The 16317-nt window shown below is 40.8% G+C and overlaps 1 protein-coding gene across 1 annotated transcript in view; it reads right to left on the bottom strand.

The window, feature by feature from the left end:
- Positions 1 to 2466: 2466 nt before the first annotated feature.
- Positions 2467 to 16317, bottom strand: part of SSU72 (SSU72 homolog, RNA polymerase II CTD phosphatase) — a 57707-nt gene continuing 43856 nt past the window's right edge. The window contains exons 3-5 of the mRNA XM_044996390.1: positions 9266 to 9405; positions 4887 to 5005; positions 2467 to 3061 (exon numbers count right to left, since the gene is read on the bottom strand). Of these exons, the coding sequence (XP_044852325.1) occupies positions 2960 to 3061; positions 4887 to 5005; positions 9266 to 9405 (361 nt within the window). The 3' untranslated portion in view covers positions 2467 to 2959. The remainder of the gene's footprint in view (positions 3062 to 4886; positions 5006 to 9265; positions 9406 to 16317) is intronic.

The raw sequence follows: 16317 nt of genomic DNA, 5'->3' as shown, positions 1-16317 counted from the left end.
ATTATAATTTATTTCCTGCCTCAGTGATAAATATTTGCTCCCAGTTTAAATTGCACCTGTGAGTGACAAAGCACAACTTAGAAAGGAGATGATGATTCTGTAGAATCCCAAACCCCAGAGCATTCTTTTAGATCAAAGCCTTTTGTGTAAATCTGGAAGCAAAGCTGGGGCGAGGGGTGGATTCAAGTGGTTCGTGCATAATCTGCAGGAACAGCAGATTAGCCGTTTGGCAAATGGAATCATTTTGGCTGAACTCTTCAAGGTCTATATATGACTCCACACTTAATGGCTAGAGCAATCAGGATGCTTCCCTTTTAGACACACACACATACACAGCATATTCCTATGTAATCAAAAAGGATCTCTCTGAAGATCTCCTGGATATGTATATATATTTTATATGGACACATACTCGCTTAAAAAAAGCTAACAAAACTCATGTTCGCTGGCCATGTACAACAATATCCTCAGATGCTTACTCAGTTTTTATGAAGTGATAATAAATAGTTTTGTTTATGAAGAGTGACAATGGAAGTGGGATACAGCTCCAGGCACTGTGCCTGCTTCTACTCCCCATGGGTGCAACTCTGCAGAGCTGCTGATGCTATCTGAGGTGAGAAACAATAATTCTGCTTTACATTTTTGTTCAATCGTTCTGGCTGACTGACACATGGAACACCTTTCTTAAAGAGGCCATCTCTAAGCACTTTAGCCCTCCGAGAGTCATCTTAACCATCTTTCTTTGACTGCAAATATTCCCATAGCAACCAGCTATGATGTCACAAACATATGAATGACCAGAAGCTGATGAAGTTGGATGAAATCCTGCCTTTAAGTAAATAGTCTCAAGGAACAAAAGGAAACAGGATGAGAAGAGAAACAAAGAAAATGTATTTACTATGCAAGCAATACTGCTTATAAGTGCCACAGTTTTAACTCACCTCTAGCCATATTCACAAGAATTGGGGGGGATTACATTTTGGGGGGAAATGGGGTGTGGGTATTTTAGTGAGGTAGGGTTTTCTGTGATCAGAGTATAATTTAGTGGTTACTTAGGACATTCCTGAAAAGCACGTCAGCCTACAGGGTCATGGCTTTTCAAAGCAAATCATGACTCAGCCTTTGCATGGGCAAAGAGGGGAAGAATTTCCATGGTGCCCTTGATGGGGCAGACAGCTCTTGAGTCAGCTTTAAGAGCTGCTGGGTGCAAAGCAACACGGTCAGATACTTGACTTGCATCCGTTCTACCTTTGAAGAAATACATCTTTGAACTGTAGGTGTATTTGTTAAAGAGATTAGGAAAGTGGTAGATACTTGCCACTTCCATAGGGCTTTTCATGCGTAGAGCTGTGAAACACTTTGAGAGGTGGATAAATATTGGCATTTTACAGATTGGAAAGGACACACAAAGGCCCCAATTCAGGAAAGCACTTAAGCCCTTGCTTAACTTTAAGCATGCGTTGAAATCCCATTGAAGTCAATGGAGCTTTAAGCACCTGCTTAAGTGTTTTTGTGAAATGGGGGTGGGTGGGTAATAGTTTTATCCAAGACTACATAGCAAGAATGGGAGAGCCAGAAAGAGAACACAGGAATCTGGAATCTGACTCCAGTGTCATTTTAAAATAAGCAAGCACCTTTCAGTTCCTCTCTACATACATCATAAAGAAGTAAAAAGGACACAAACTTAGTTCTCTCTCAATCCTTGATAGGTTACCTTTAAAGAGACATCATCAACATACGATTCTCATCTTCTACCAGTAGCTCTTCACTTTTTTCATTCTTTACCTTCTAATAAATTACTTAATTTTCACTGTTTATGCTGTTCACTTTTGGCATTTCCCTCAGTTTGAGCAATACAATTATGTTTTGGTTTTCTTTATAAAACAGCAACTGTTTCTACTGGCAGGCCAAAAACTAACCAATCTTGTTTGAGACCATAACACAGGAGGGAATGTTTAGATCCAAAAACCACTCAATTTCCGTTTATAATTAAATCATTCCTATTTCTAGATTTTACGGTTTCCCATTCTTCACATGGAACACGTTTGTTTACTTGTAGCATGTCATTAGAGTATCTTAAGGCCTTAACATCATTATTTTACCCTCACATAGCACACCTTGGTTATAAGTGACATCAGGGAAATGAGGCAGAGACAGATTAAGGCCCTGATTCCTGCAATGAGAACTGCATAAGCAAATCCCTGCACCTGTATGGAGTCTCATTGACCTCAATGCATCTCACTGCAGGATCAGGGACTTTGCCCAAGGTGATATATGAAATCTTTGGCAGAACCAGCATTAGAAATTGGAACTTCTAAGTCCAAGTTCAGTGCCATACCCTCAACCCACGTTCATTTGTTTGAACCCACTTTTCTCTAATGCTGTTTTAGAGACCTTTAGTTTCATCACAAGGAACCAACAGGCAGTTATCCAGCTTCTATTCTGAAAACAAAGATAGGGAAGAAATGGAGATTTTCATTTTTATTGGATGCTCCCAATGTCATCTCTAATAATATACAGATACTCATTTCCCATTCACATCTTTGCATATTCCAGCCATTCAGTCAGTTTCATTAAAAGAAGAAAAAAATGCACAACTGAAATAAAATAAATTTGTAAGCTGGAAAAATACAATATAAACTGTATCATCCAAGAAACATTCTCTTTATAATTAAAATCCCACTTGTAACAATTAAAGTAGGATTTTAAAAAAATCTTGATTTTTATTTTTAAATAGGTGGCCTTTATGTATATTTTTTTTCTCATTTTCATATGTACAATTCAGCAGGTCTCTCTGCCTGCCTGTAGCAGAACACCTGAAACGTAAAAACAAACACTGAAAAGGAAAATTATTAACAAAAAAAAGTTCGAAGTTCATCTTCCGGGAAAGTACAGTATGGTCAGAACGTTACACACATGCTTCTTTCATCTGCATTAAGGCCTAAGCGACGGGCGTGCTTTAATAAAAGCAGACAGTGTGAAGAAAAGTCCTTCCACTTTTCTCTTCAAATTCCTGTAACAGCTCATCTATTTCGTTTTCCATGTCTTCTGTGTGTTGTATCTAAGAAGAGGAAGAACACATCAGTAACTGACATCAGAGAATGCTGATGAGTTTGCAGCAAGGTAGCTCCTCTTAGTTTAGGTTTCTAAATCTGAATTTGGGATGGACCAAATTATAAAACATTAAGGACTTCATTGGCAATTTGCCAGTAATCCTAAAGCTGCACCCAATATGTAGATACACATACGTATTCTTTAACATAAAAAACAACATGCAACTATAATATTGACATGTAATTTGTACCACATTTGATTACTAAAGATGTGGCTTGGTTGTTGAGTTCAGTACTAGCAACAAAAACAAATCCTCAAAGGAATTCAGGCAGACAGACTGGCACATTGGGCCATGTTCACACTGGAATCAGAACCATTTTTCAAACACACACAGTGGCCCCATATACACTAGAAAGACCACTGTGCGAGGCAGCAGGTTACAATACTGTTGTCCCCAACCTAGTTACAATTTAGTTCCATTTTGCAATGTGGATGGCACCTTAATCCTATTTCAACACACAGCCAAGACTTGAGCCTGACTACAAAACATAGTCAAGGTCCCATCTACACTGTGATCCTTGTCCCCTAGTACCTATATTAGCAGTGGAGGCATCTAACATTGTTTCCCTAACTAGTGTGGCCAGGAATTCTCTTTTGTCTGAGACAAGACAGAGAGAGACTATATATGACCTTAAAAAGTTACATCTACAGCCCTTCTAGCTCCCACTCAACGTATTGGTGATACTTTTCTTCAGATCAGACTGGGCAACAATAGCATAAAAACAAACCAATTTACTTAGAGCATATTCTTGGCAGCACTACATTTGAGCATCTTCCTGGATCATGCAACATGAAGAGACCTCTCCTCCACCCCACCCCACCCCACATTCCCTGTGAAAGAATCAAAACAGCTGCAAGTTCCACACTAGGTGCAAGCACACACAGGAGACTTGAGAGCTTTAAACATGGCTTTGCCATCTCATCAAGCCTACAGAAGATTTTGGAGACTGAAAGTGTGCGTGTGGCATCAAGAGAATAGACCAGACTTCCTGTGGAATTCCAGTCTGCCATGACAGTGGAATATCGAGGCTCATGGAAGAATTTCCTCTTTGCCGTCGTGGACACAATGCTACATTTCTTTAGAATTTAATGCATCAGCCAGTGAAGATACAAGTGTTGATTAAATAAGGTGGTAGGGTCAAGAATACTGAAGGTGGAAAGTAGAAGCTACCAGCTGCTTAAGCTTTTTCTCTCTCCCCGACCACACACACAAATGAGGGATTTGTTCCGGGCAACATTCCGAAAAGATGCACTCCTCATTCTTGTAATGCCTCAGAACTGAACATCTAAACTGAATCACTGTATATTAAAAGCTGGTGTTGCAATGGACATAAGCCTCTTTAAGTGTATATGGTTTCTATGCACACAATGAAGTGTTAGCACATCTGGGGTTCAACGTGTAGTAAGTGCTGAGTGTGCAGGCTGTGCAATATTGGATTTAAACAATAGTAGCTAAAAGCATTGCATATTCATTCAAGCACAATGCCCATGGCTAATTATATATTTGTTTTAACTTTTTTTTCCCCTAGAAAAAACATTAATTCAATGATGATTCATCCATCTAGGCACATCCGCTCTGAAGAGAATCTTAGGGAAGGATTCGGGAAACATCAGTCTGTCAATATGGATTTTGCTTCAGGTAAAGATTCACCCAGGTTAATCACCTAGCATAGGCAGTGCTCTAAGAAGCATCTTTAAGTAATTTAAAAAACAAAAACCTTTTAATCAGCTAGGTCCAAGGTGCCCATAGGGCATGCGAACTTTATACTTACACACTGACATAGCTCGCAAATAAGGAAAGCTCCCAGAGTCGCCTCCTCATGATTATCCTGAATGTCCACGTTAATCACATGTACGGGTTGGCATGTCTCCTGTTCTCTGGAATTTAAATCTAGTTGGGAACACCACACAAAACAGCAACACTTTAGAAAACCATCAGGCTTTAAATGGACATCCAAGAAAATATTTGTAAGGCCTTTATGGGGAGAGAGGGCTATAGTAACGAAACAGGTCTTTGTCCTGTCTCAGTCCTCCCTGAATCTTGTTTTAAGAGGTCAGGCTATTTTATGTTTTTCTATTTTGCTGTGCATTGCCCCCAAGTATTCAGTGAAGCAAAAGGAGACGGGCTATAAATAAAATAATTGAACCTTGCAGAAGGATACGGGAGTTCACCTGCCCAAGCACAGAAGTTACTTGCCCAGCCTTTACTTGGATAATCATAAAGACCTAGGCCAAGATTTTCCGAAGTGACTGGTGATTTTGGGTGCCCAACTTGAGACACCTTAAAGAGGCCTGATTCTCAGAGAATGCTGTGCAAATAGCCTATGCAAATCAGGTCCCTTTAAGGTGTCTCAAAAGCCAGGACTCAAATTCACCAGTCATTTTTGCAATAACTGGCCTTAATGTGTTTCACCCACAGATCAAAAAAAGCTAACTCTTCCCAGGGAAGCAGATTCGGCAAGGCTGTGGAATATTTATTACTGTGGTGCCTCGCCACTCTATAAGCTTCCAGTAGTGTGCTCTGCATTAATGAGAGGCTCTCTTTCCCGCCCACCTCCTGCAACCTCAGCTTGGCAAAGTTAGCCAAAGGCTCCGGTTTAACATTTCATCATCCATTCATAGCAGGAGCTATGCAGCAGCACTCAAACTCTCGTTCATTTGCCAATTATGAAGAGTCTCGTCACACTAGGAAAGAGGTGCACAATGTGGAAATTGAATGAGCAGTTGCCTGCCACCGCCGACCCTCAAAGAGAAAACGCTCTTCTAAAATACTAGAGCAAGGGCTGTTCTTTGTGAGCAGCGGGTGCTGAATTTAGTGGCAATTCATTCAGATCTCAGGGTGCTTACTCTCATAAAAGCCAAAGTGGTTCTAAGCCAGCTCCCTTAAAGTGCCCAGAGCTCTGCAAAAGTACAACTGACAGAAACCTGAAGTAAATACACAGTGCTTCGGAGAGCTGGCAACATGCTGATGCTGGACTAAGCAGGCAGGCAAAAACTTTTATTTAAAAACATATAAGATACTGGATTTGGTTGGCTGCTTTATGAATTTAAAGATCACTCCTCTCCATTCATGGGATATTGCATGTTGAATGGTTATCCAAGAGGCTGGGTTCTGTTCCTGGTACAGACACTGACTGTTTACCCTCAAGCAAATGATTTAGCCTCACGGTGCTCCATTTCCCCCATTTGTAACATGGGGACAATCCCCCTCGAAAAGCACCACGTAAGTGCAAAGCACTGTTGCATCTATACTGTATATTCATACTGCCCATGCTAATTTTACCATTGGTTGGAGCCAAGCACACTGAATATTAAGGGACAGTCTTTGTAGGGATGTTTAATACAGGAACTTTGTCTCCTGTGGAGGAATAAAGAGACTTCTAATGAAACCAGAGTGCATTCTTCATATTTGGTGATGGCAAAGCTGACCAAAGAGAAATGCCAGGCAACAGTTCCAGCAGAAGCTCCTCTAGTGATTTGGCTACACTGCTCCATTCCTGCCTCCGCTCTCACTTCTAAGCACCATTACATTTGCATTAGCTGTCAGTGTGAGGAGGCGCACGCCCATGGCTCCTCAAGATTCTCCAACAGCCCCTCTGGCACACTCAGCTGGGCTCTGTCAACAGTGGCAGCTGTTCTGTGACAGCATTAAGAGAAACAGGTAAAGAGGGCTTCAACTGAGAAAGAACCACCAAGAAAGCGATTGAACCTCCATTTCCTTGGGCATGTCACCTCTTGGCTTTGTTTACCCCATCCACAAGATGGGGTAGCACGTCTCTACCTCTCTGGCACATTATAAGGATTGTTTGGAGGCCTTTATCATGGAGAGAGCTGTGTGAGTATTAAGCATTCACTATTAGGCAACTGAATGGTGGCTTACTTAGTGTGACCTGAACCAGTTTCCACTTCTCTCAATAAAAAAACCACACTTAACATTTCTTGATACCATTAAGCATTGGAGATGGTGCTCAGACTATAGGATCATCCATGCTATAGTTTTAAATAAGTTTATAATCAGGTTGTAATGGAGCTGAGTCCATATATATCCACACGCAACACTGTTTGCCCATGGCTTCTGACTGTTTTGGCATACCTTGCTTCAAACCTGCTTATAGACAGGGCTGTACCATGATTGCCAGGCGGTAACAAGGCTCTAATGCAGGTCTGCTGAAATGCAGCTCGGACCCTCTAACCATGCCTAGCTAGCTAAGAAGATCTGGATGACCTTAAAAACTGGAGTAATAGCACTGGGACAAAATTTAATAGTGCAAAGACCAAGTTAATGCACTTAGGGACTAACAACAAGAAGTTTTGCTATAAGGTGGGGATTTATCAGTTGGAAGCAACAAAGGAGGAGAAAGATCTGTTGTATTGGTTGATCACAGGCTGACTATCAGCCATGAATGTGATGCAGCCGTGAAAAAGGCCAATTCAATTTTAGAATGCAGCAGCCGAGATATTCCCAATAGAGATAGGGAAGCGTTAGTACCATTATACGAGGCACTGGTGAGACCTCATCTGGAATAGTGTGTGCAATTCTGCTCTCTCGTACGTTTAAGAAAGATTAATTCAAACTGGAAGAGGTACAGAGAAGGGCTATTAGGGTGATCAGACGAATGGGGAAAAAAAACATACTTTATGATGAGACTCAAAGAGCTTGGCTTGTTTAGCCTAGCCAAAGGAAGGCTGAGAGGAAATATGATTGCTCTCTATAAATATATCGGAGGGATAAATACCAGGGAGGGAGACTAGTTACTTAAGTTAAGCGCCAATGCTGACAAGAACAAATGGATATAAATTGGCCATTAACAAGTTTAGGTGAAGGTTTCTAAAAGCATTGGAATAGCTTTCCAAGGAGAGCAGTACGGGCAAAAACTTAACTGGCTTCAGACTGAGCTCGATAAGTTTATGGAGGGGAGGTATGATGGGACTGCCTACAGTGGCACATAGCCCATCTGTGACTTCTAGTAGCAAATATCCCCAACAGCTGGTGATCAGGCACTAATGGGCAGGGCTCTGAGTTACTACAGACAATTATTTGCCAGGTGTCTGGCTGGTGGGTCTTGCCCACATGCTCAGGGTCTAACTGATCGCCAGATAAGGTTGTGACAGAATATTGCCCCAGGTCAGATTGGCAGAGACTCTGGGCCAGTTTTGCCGCCTTCTGCACCATGGGACATGGATCACTTGCAGGTTTAAACTAACGTAAATGGTGCATGCATTCTCTGTAACTTGAAGTCTTCAAATCATGATTTGCGGACTTCAGTAACTCAGCCAGAGGTTAGTGGTCTATTCCAGGAGTGGCTGAGTGGGGTTCTGTGGCCTGCAGTGTGCACGAGGGCAGACTAGATGATCAGCCTTAAAGTTTGAGTCTTCCCTCTGCCAGGATTTGCATGGCGGTGGGGGGGGGGGGGGAGAGGAAGGGATATCACATGGTGCAGTGCTCTGTGAGAAGAGCACCCACAACCCTCCCTGGCAGTCTTCAGATGAATCAGTAATCTGGGGGAAAAAAATGTAGGCAGCTCTCCTAGAACCAACAGACCCAGACAGTTATGTATTATGGAGATGTGGACAGGCCAACCTAGCTGGTGAGACACTGCTGTGTGGACACACTGAACCTATGTTCGCCATAGTTATGCCAGAGCCTCTTAATGTGGTCTGAACTGTAGTAGAGATGGGGCAAGTGACACACCTAGACTTTTGTATGGACTCATTTGCAAATGGCAACTTCTGCTTTCAGGGAAGTAGGTAGGAGGGTTGTCTTGCATCTCTCTCCTGCAAGGTGACACCTGCTCCATAAAGGCAGGATGCACCACATTCAGCCTGCTGGGTTTCCGACCTCAGAAGCATTTGGAATCTTAGTCTGTAAATATACTTGACCTTCAGGATAGCTCCTCCAATCCCACCAACCCCTTATCTGCTTTGATGGCACCTGCACAACCCACTAACATCTTTTACAGATATAGGTGGCATTTTCCCAGCTAGACATCACCTTGGCGATACATCTGACCCCACATAAGGGACTGCTAGTCTTTTCCCAGATGCATCTTCCAGTTGACGCCAGATAAGGGTTGGATACAGATATTTCCAATTTGAGAGGGACTAAAAGGGTAATTGAAGTAAACTTAGTTTAACCATCCAAGGTCCTTACCTTCTACTACTTGATCATAGACTCTTTCTTCGCAAGTTAGAATCAGATCAAACACATCTTTGCAGTTCTGGAATCTTTCTGGTCGTGGCTTGATTCGCTTATTTCTGTCCAACATGTGTAAAATCCCATTCTGTGTATATCTGAAGTTTCTAGAGTTAAGTAACTTGGAAAGTAAATTTATGTATTTTCAGTAAAGTAAATGCTTCCCTTACTCTTTATTTGCCTTTGTTTGCTTAGAAGCTAATAATTAGGACAAAAAATACCCAAGGAAGAGCTAAAAGTTGTCTCCTATTTGAAAATATAAAAGTCAATGAACTTAACTGAACTCTACAGCAATCTCCTAAAAGCTGGTAAAACAACCCAATCAGGAAAATTCAGAGTCTCTCTGGAATACACAGCCACCTTCACAGAAATGTACTATTACTGTCAGTACAGAGGCAAAGATGACCCTCGAAGGCTCTCTGAAAATGAAGAAACTTCTGTCTTCTATGGAGCAAGTTCTGTAGCCACAATACTTGAACAATTAACGACATGTACCCATTTTATATACATAAAAATGTGCGTCTTCTGTTTGCGTACAATATTTCCCACAGTCAGGGCCTGTATGTTAAAAGCCAATCATATTGTGCTCTTAATGCTAGTTGCAAAAATGTGTGGGACCTACTCAGAACTGGGTTTGTATAACCGATCTTCCTAAGGGAATTAAAAAACCCAAAAGGAGAAAAGTACCTTGAAAATATGTCACCAAGTCTGGGTGTGCTGGAGAAAGACATTGATTTATGCTTATTGGAACTTTATACAGTCTCCATATGAAAGGGATGAATTTCATCTGCTGCTTAGTATCTATTTCAGTGGTATGACTAATCTCAGGGCCAGGATTCACACACTGTATTCCAATTCCATACAGGAATGGGGCATACTGCTGTCAACACCATCATCATTATCTTCCCAGGCTTCTGAAATATGTGGTTTCAGTAAGATGTGCCAGCATACGGGGCCATTTTAACCTGCGGCTCCATTTAGGCTTTTTGTCAAACCACTGCAGAATCAGGCCTCTGGGATTTATCTTTTTTTTTTTTTTTTTTTTTAAATTGTTCAACATACAAAGTCTTGTTATAATTTGAAACCTTGGTGAAAGACCATTTATTTCCAGACACTCCATTTCTAAAAATAGGTATTTTCTGAAGGTAATGAACCAAACTTAAAGCCCTTAGGCAAAACCCCATCTGGAGACAAAGTTTCATATGTGCAATAGGAACACCAAAAATGTGTGGATAAAAGAAAACCTATTAGCCAATGCACATCTCTCTTCTCACCTTAGAAGAAGCAGTGATACTTACAAACAAGTCTTTGGAGAATGCAAGTTTGTACTAGTTATTAACAGTGTAAAGATGCACCATTTACAAATGTGTGATTTTTTGTGTATAGACATTCCCCTCTTTAGTAGCCAGACCCTTTCTGATCTTGAATCTTCCGAACATTGAAGTGAGCTATCCATTCTTACATTCTTTAGATTCATACTCCTCCCCAATCCCCTCTAACTTCTTTCTTAAAGAACACAGACCTAGTTTCTAAATCTTTGAAATAATTTAGGACTCAAATCCCTGAATCTTTCATTTTGGTTATCCTACGAATTCTAAAATTCCCCTCTGCTGCCTGGGTAACCAGATCTATACAGACTATCCCCAATACATTCTCAAGTGCTGTTGAAGGAACTGCATGAAGTCACTTCCTCTAACCTACAGCTGCTCACCTAAGCCCTCCTGAACTCTGATGTTTTATTCAACATATAAAAGTTTTGAATTGCATTAAAAATTAACCCCAGCTCCTCTGCCTACTCACTGTTGTGCTGTATACAGAATGGATATTCTATTTTTATTATTTTGGTCTTTTGCTATCAGCTTACATTCTCTGCAGTGTATTGTCCAGGCCACTTGCCTAACAAAGACAACATTCTTCTGAATGTCTTTTGCTCTTCAAAAGAAAGGGCAGCACCAATCTTTTTTATCCTCAGCCAATTGTCATCTCACTGCATGTTTCCTTCTTCCAGATCACTAATGAAAATCACTCCCCAAGCCTTGGCTATCCCTTTCTCAAAAATGCTTCCACATGGAATTATGATTGGTCTACAATGGCCAATTAGTTATCTACTCAAATAGTTCTGCGGCACTTACTAGATCCATAGTTTCACCAGGTCACTCTTGGTTACATCCTTGAAAAGCTCCACTGGATTTACTAGCCACATTCTTCCTTTTGGGAGTCCATGTTGATCATCCTTCTGTTTTAATGGACGTTAGTTCCGTGGACGTGCCTAAAACATATGCTTTCCTTCTACTCTCCAATCCATCAGGTATGCCCCCAATTTCTGCTTCCTTCAGAATCCTGAGTTGGCTCCCATCTGGTCCTGGATTTTTCTGTCTACATACTCTCTTCATCACATGCTCTGGCACAATATCAGCTTCTTTTGGGTATGTTTCCTTTCTAAGATAAAATATGTCTCTGGCATCTGTCCTTTAGCTTTCTTTGCTGAACACTAAGGCAGGGAATTAAATTTACTAAAAAGCCCACACAGTCAAGTTTTACCTCTTCTGCCAACTTACAGCTACTTTCTCCCAGAGGCCATCTGCCTGCATACAGAATAAGAGGCCAGAAACAAGTATTTTAAGCTTTGTGCCATTTACATATAGCTATTATACACACTGCACCTGAAAAAACAACCATACCACACGTTCAACAAGTGGAGGTGGTAATGGTGAGTGTTTGCATTATGTACTCATGATCCTTTTCTTTCCCTCATCACAAGCTGGGGTGAATTTCAATATGCCTTGATGGTTTGACACTTCTGTCACAACCTCTACTATGCTTGCCCAGATATCTTGAGAGTCATTTGAGTCAGACCTTCCTCTTCTGCCCAGTGTCCCATCCCCACCGTCTCCTACCCTATGCATTCCAGACACATTTTTTGGCATAGCCACGTCTCCAGGTGGTATCCACACACTTTTCCTTTGACTTTTAAACAGCAATACTGGCTCTCAGCTACAGCAGCAATCTCACCACTATGATGTTCAGCAAGTCAACACTAGAAGCATATGCATTTCTCCAGGTTGTTTTCAACCAAGACAAACCACTGCTTGTCAACTATATTATGCCCATTTTACATCCTTGATCCCACCGTCTTTTATAATGGACCTGATTCTGATCTCATACCACAGTAACTCCACTGAAGTCAATGGAATCCCACAAGGGTGGAACTGAAGCATGATTAGAATTAGGCTCAAATGCGTTTGACTCTAGTCAGAAAATGTTGCCTGCATGCACACCTAATTTCTCCCGTACCCTTAGCACTATGTACTAATTTTTAGTCAATAGGCCACAAGCTATTTACATGAGCAGTCTCTCAATTTTACTGAAGATATATTGTGTTCATTTCTTGGTATGGAGAAACTCTTTAGGTCTTTGTAAAATTTAAAAAACTCATCAGCTGTCCTCCACTCACTCCACACAAAGCCAAAAAGATCACAATGAACAGTAAAACTCAACTTTAAACTAAGTTTTGTTTTTAAAGAGATCATCTCATAGAAGGTTATACTCTGTCCTCCCACCCAGTGGATTGTCTCAAACAAGAGTAAGCCCACCCACTGTTTGCCCCTCTAATCAGTTTATTCATAACCTCTCAAGTCACAGAATCCAAGCACAGAGATATACAATATCAGTGCTATCAGTATTAGTTGGCAGATGTATACAGGCAAGTCCTCAGCCAAGTGAGTGTCTTACGTCAGTCCTTATAGTTAGCAATATGTATCTTAAACCCTCCCAAGCAATTCAGCACAGCTGGCAGTGTATGCGCTGAACAGACAACTCGGAGCTCAGACTATTCCCACCTCAAAGTCTAGCTCGATGCCAAAGCCAGGGGAAGTACCTGCCTGAACAAGTTTAGGTTACATGTCACGCTGGCACCTCCTTTTCTTACTCCTCTCAAACACAGCTTCTAGTCTACCATAGTCATGCTTTCATCCACACTAAAGAAGCTATTCTTACGTGCAGCACAGAAGGCGGCTTAGAATCTGATGTCAAGATGTGTTGTATAGTAAGAGGCCATTTTGGTATATTGCTATACAATACTGGCACAGGAATTAAACTTAAGTATTTAAGACATCAACAGGGATTCTTCGTAGCCAACTCTGAACAGTGAAGCAATGTCCTATCATTATAAGGTTTAGTCAGCTACTAAAATATTAAAACACTCTTGGGCTTCCAAACCATGGTAATTTGATTAAGAAAACTGGATCAAGCAATCACTTTCTCTGAACACCCACCCAAAATAACTTCTACAGGACTGGATTTATATTGGATTTGTTTAGCATGAAGCACTGCCAGTGGCCAGCCTGTGCTGCTGGCTTCTCCCATCCTATTGTTGCTGCATTGTCTCTCTTCTTACGTAATGAACCCAGCTCTCCTCACTTAAATGAATGTCAAACTGGAGTAACTCCATTGCAGTTAGTGGAACTGTGCCGATGTTAAACCAGTGTAAGGAGAATGAGGCCCACTGAGTAAATACTTAAAGACAATGCAGCATAACCTGAGCCTTTTACACATTCTCAGTTGGAATTATCTTCATGCAAACATTTATCTAAAACATTTCTCTAAATTTATCTAATATCTTTGCTTCCTATTTCAATAAATTGTCTAAAAGATGTATTTCTGCTATTCATCCTGACAAATTTCTCATTAAAAATTTAAAGAAGTTTGCTTTATCCAAGTAGCAGTACTCTTACTACTTTGTGCTTCTAACCAGTTAGATGTGTGTCCTTTTTTGTATTCCCAATTCCCCATTTGAAGTTCTCCAGAGGCCTAAGGATGTATAGGCCTATGATTTGCAACTATTTCAAAAGTTGTACTAAACATGTTTAAACAGAGTGAATCGTAATAAAATACAGATACAAGTAGTTTTGAGCGGGTTTTTTTTTTTTTTTTTTTATAAACAAACCAAAAAACGTATGGCTTGAATGTGTTAGAGCCAGGCTCTCAGTTTATACCACAGTAAATTTATTCACCACCTTTGAGAACTGTAGTTATTCTCAATTCTATTCAGAAGTTAAAATTTAAGAAAAAAAAGTTAGAGCATAGTCGATCGTACTAAAGGCTAGTTTCTCTCCCCAAAGATTACAAACGAGTCTAGTAAGAGCAATATTCTGTTCTTCGTGAAGACGGCATGATTGGAAACGTAAAATACTGTGTTAGTGCAAACTTCTCTGAGGGTGGGATAACACATTAGTCCAACTCCTAAAACTGTCCTGCAATGTGACTTCACTGGGAATCTCTGATCGGGGAAGGCATGGAAGTAGAATAGCAGGAGTATTGCAAATCAGGACTTAAGTGTACGTTAGCAGATGTGTTCATAAAATGAGCCTATCACATGGCTCAGTCCTGTCAGTTACATTAATACTAAACTTTGCTATTTATTTATTAAATCCAGCATGAAGATAATCCTAATTAATGAAACCAACTCTGTATAATCTTACCTTAAAATGAAAAGGGATGAAGTTATTACACTAACATCCTGTTAGTTTAAAAAAAAAAAAAGAAAGAGTTGCAGGGGAACTAGATGACTCAGTGAGTTAGTAAGAAATAGGGAGCTCTACACCATTAGGTTGCCGGAAGTTACCACATTCTGATGCCAACAGGGAAAGAATGGGAGCTTCTAGTCAAGTTTTCAACACGTAGGTGGCCACACTGCAAAACACACACAAACACAAAACCACACCTATCAGCGCTCACCATTGTGAACAGTCTTCAAGAGACCAAGAACAGTAACCAAACTCCTCTTTCACCTATGGACCCATTCAGAGAAGGACTAAAGCATATTGGTGAAGGGGAAAACCAAGGGGGAGGAAGCTAATGGCCATAACGTACATTTTGTGGATAAAGGCTTCCGTCTCCAGGACTTTCATCCCAGCACCTTTCACAAGCATTAAAATAGGGAAGTTACTATTAAAGAGAGCGAGCGAGAGATTATTCTTGACAGTGTCACAGGACATGGTTTCCCGTGCTACCTCAGCCAGACCATGGCAAGAACTACTTGTATATAAGCAGGCAATTCTTGTAACAATGCTTGTAACAGTAAAGAAGAAAGTCCATTTCAAACACAATATAAAATAGGTCAGGAAAAGTTGTCCCAAATCAATTGTTCCATTTTTCTTTGGGCTTGTTTTCCCCTCTGATTATAAATAAAGTGGGGAAGAATCAGTCACCAGCTCTATCAAAACACAGAGGATCCTGCATGAAACATAGCTGGAAGGACACTGTAGTTGTAGACAATTGTTGCTGTGTAGGGTGGTCAAATTCCATATTTATGGATGTGGAACAAAAAACTTCCTATACAGAGAGGACAGTAAAATATTGGCTGGTTATATGGTTTAGATGTAAAGACCTTCACAGTTCTCCTTTCTTAAAACATGACCATTCCTAAAACATAGGACATTCTTCATATCCATTTCCAGATGCAGCGGACTTTGCATTTAGACACCCACCTATTTTGTCTGCTCATGGTCTCTGATGTTCTATGGTTAACTGAGCATTTTACATACACAATTTATGTACAGAATAGATATAGCAGTTGGATACAGCCAAAAAAAGTTCCTTTCCCTCAAATGCCCTTTGATGTTTACTTTATGATTCTATGAATTCTAAGGCCTAAATTTAAGTGACCAGTGATTTTGCATGACTAACTTCAGACATCTTAGGGAGGCCTGATTTTCAGACAGTGCCTAGCATCCGCCCTTGGAGTATCAAGTCGGGCACCTAAAATAACTAGTAGATTTTGATAATTTAGGCCCTTAATGCACAAAGAAAATGGTTTCACCTTCAAAAGGAACAGCTCTGGGCCTAAACAATGGCATAGCTCAGACAGTGGTAACTTTATTGGGTCACTATTTCGATTGTAAGCTCTGTGGGGGGGGATGGGGGGGGAGCTGTCTTTTTTGTTGTGTGTTAGTACTCCTCACACAATGAGGTTCTGGTCCATGACTAGAGCTTTGAGGCACTGCCACAAG

This window comes from Mauremys mutica, chromosome 21, assembly GCF_020497125.1.
Source record: "Mauremys mutica isolate MM-2020 ecotype Southern chromosome 21, ASM2049712v1, whole genome shotgun sequence".
In the NCBI taxonomy this organism is placed as follows: Eukaryota; Metazoa; Chordata; order Testudines; family Geoemydidae; genus Mauremys; species Mauremys mutica.
This window is presented reverse-complemented; position numbering and strand designations above follow the sequence as displayed.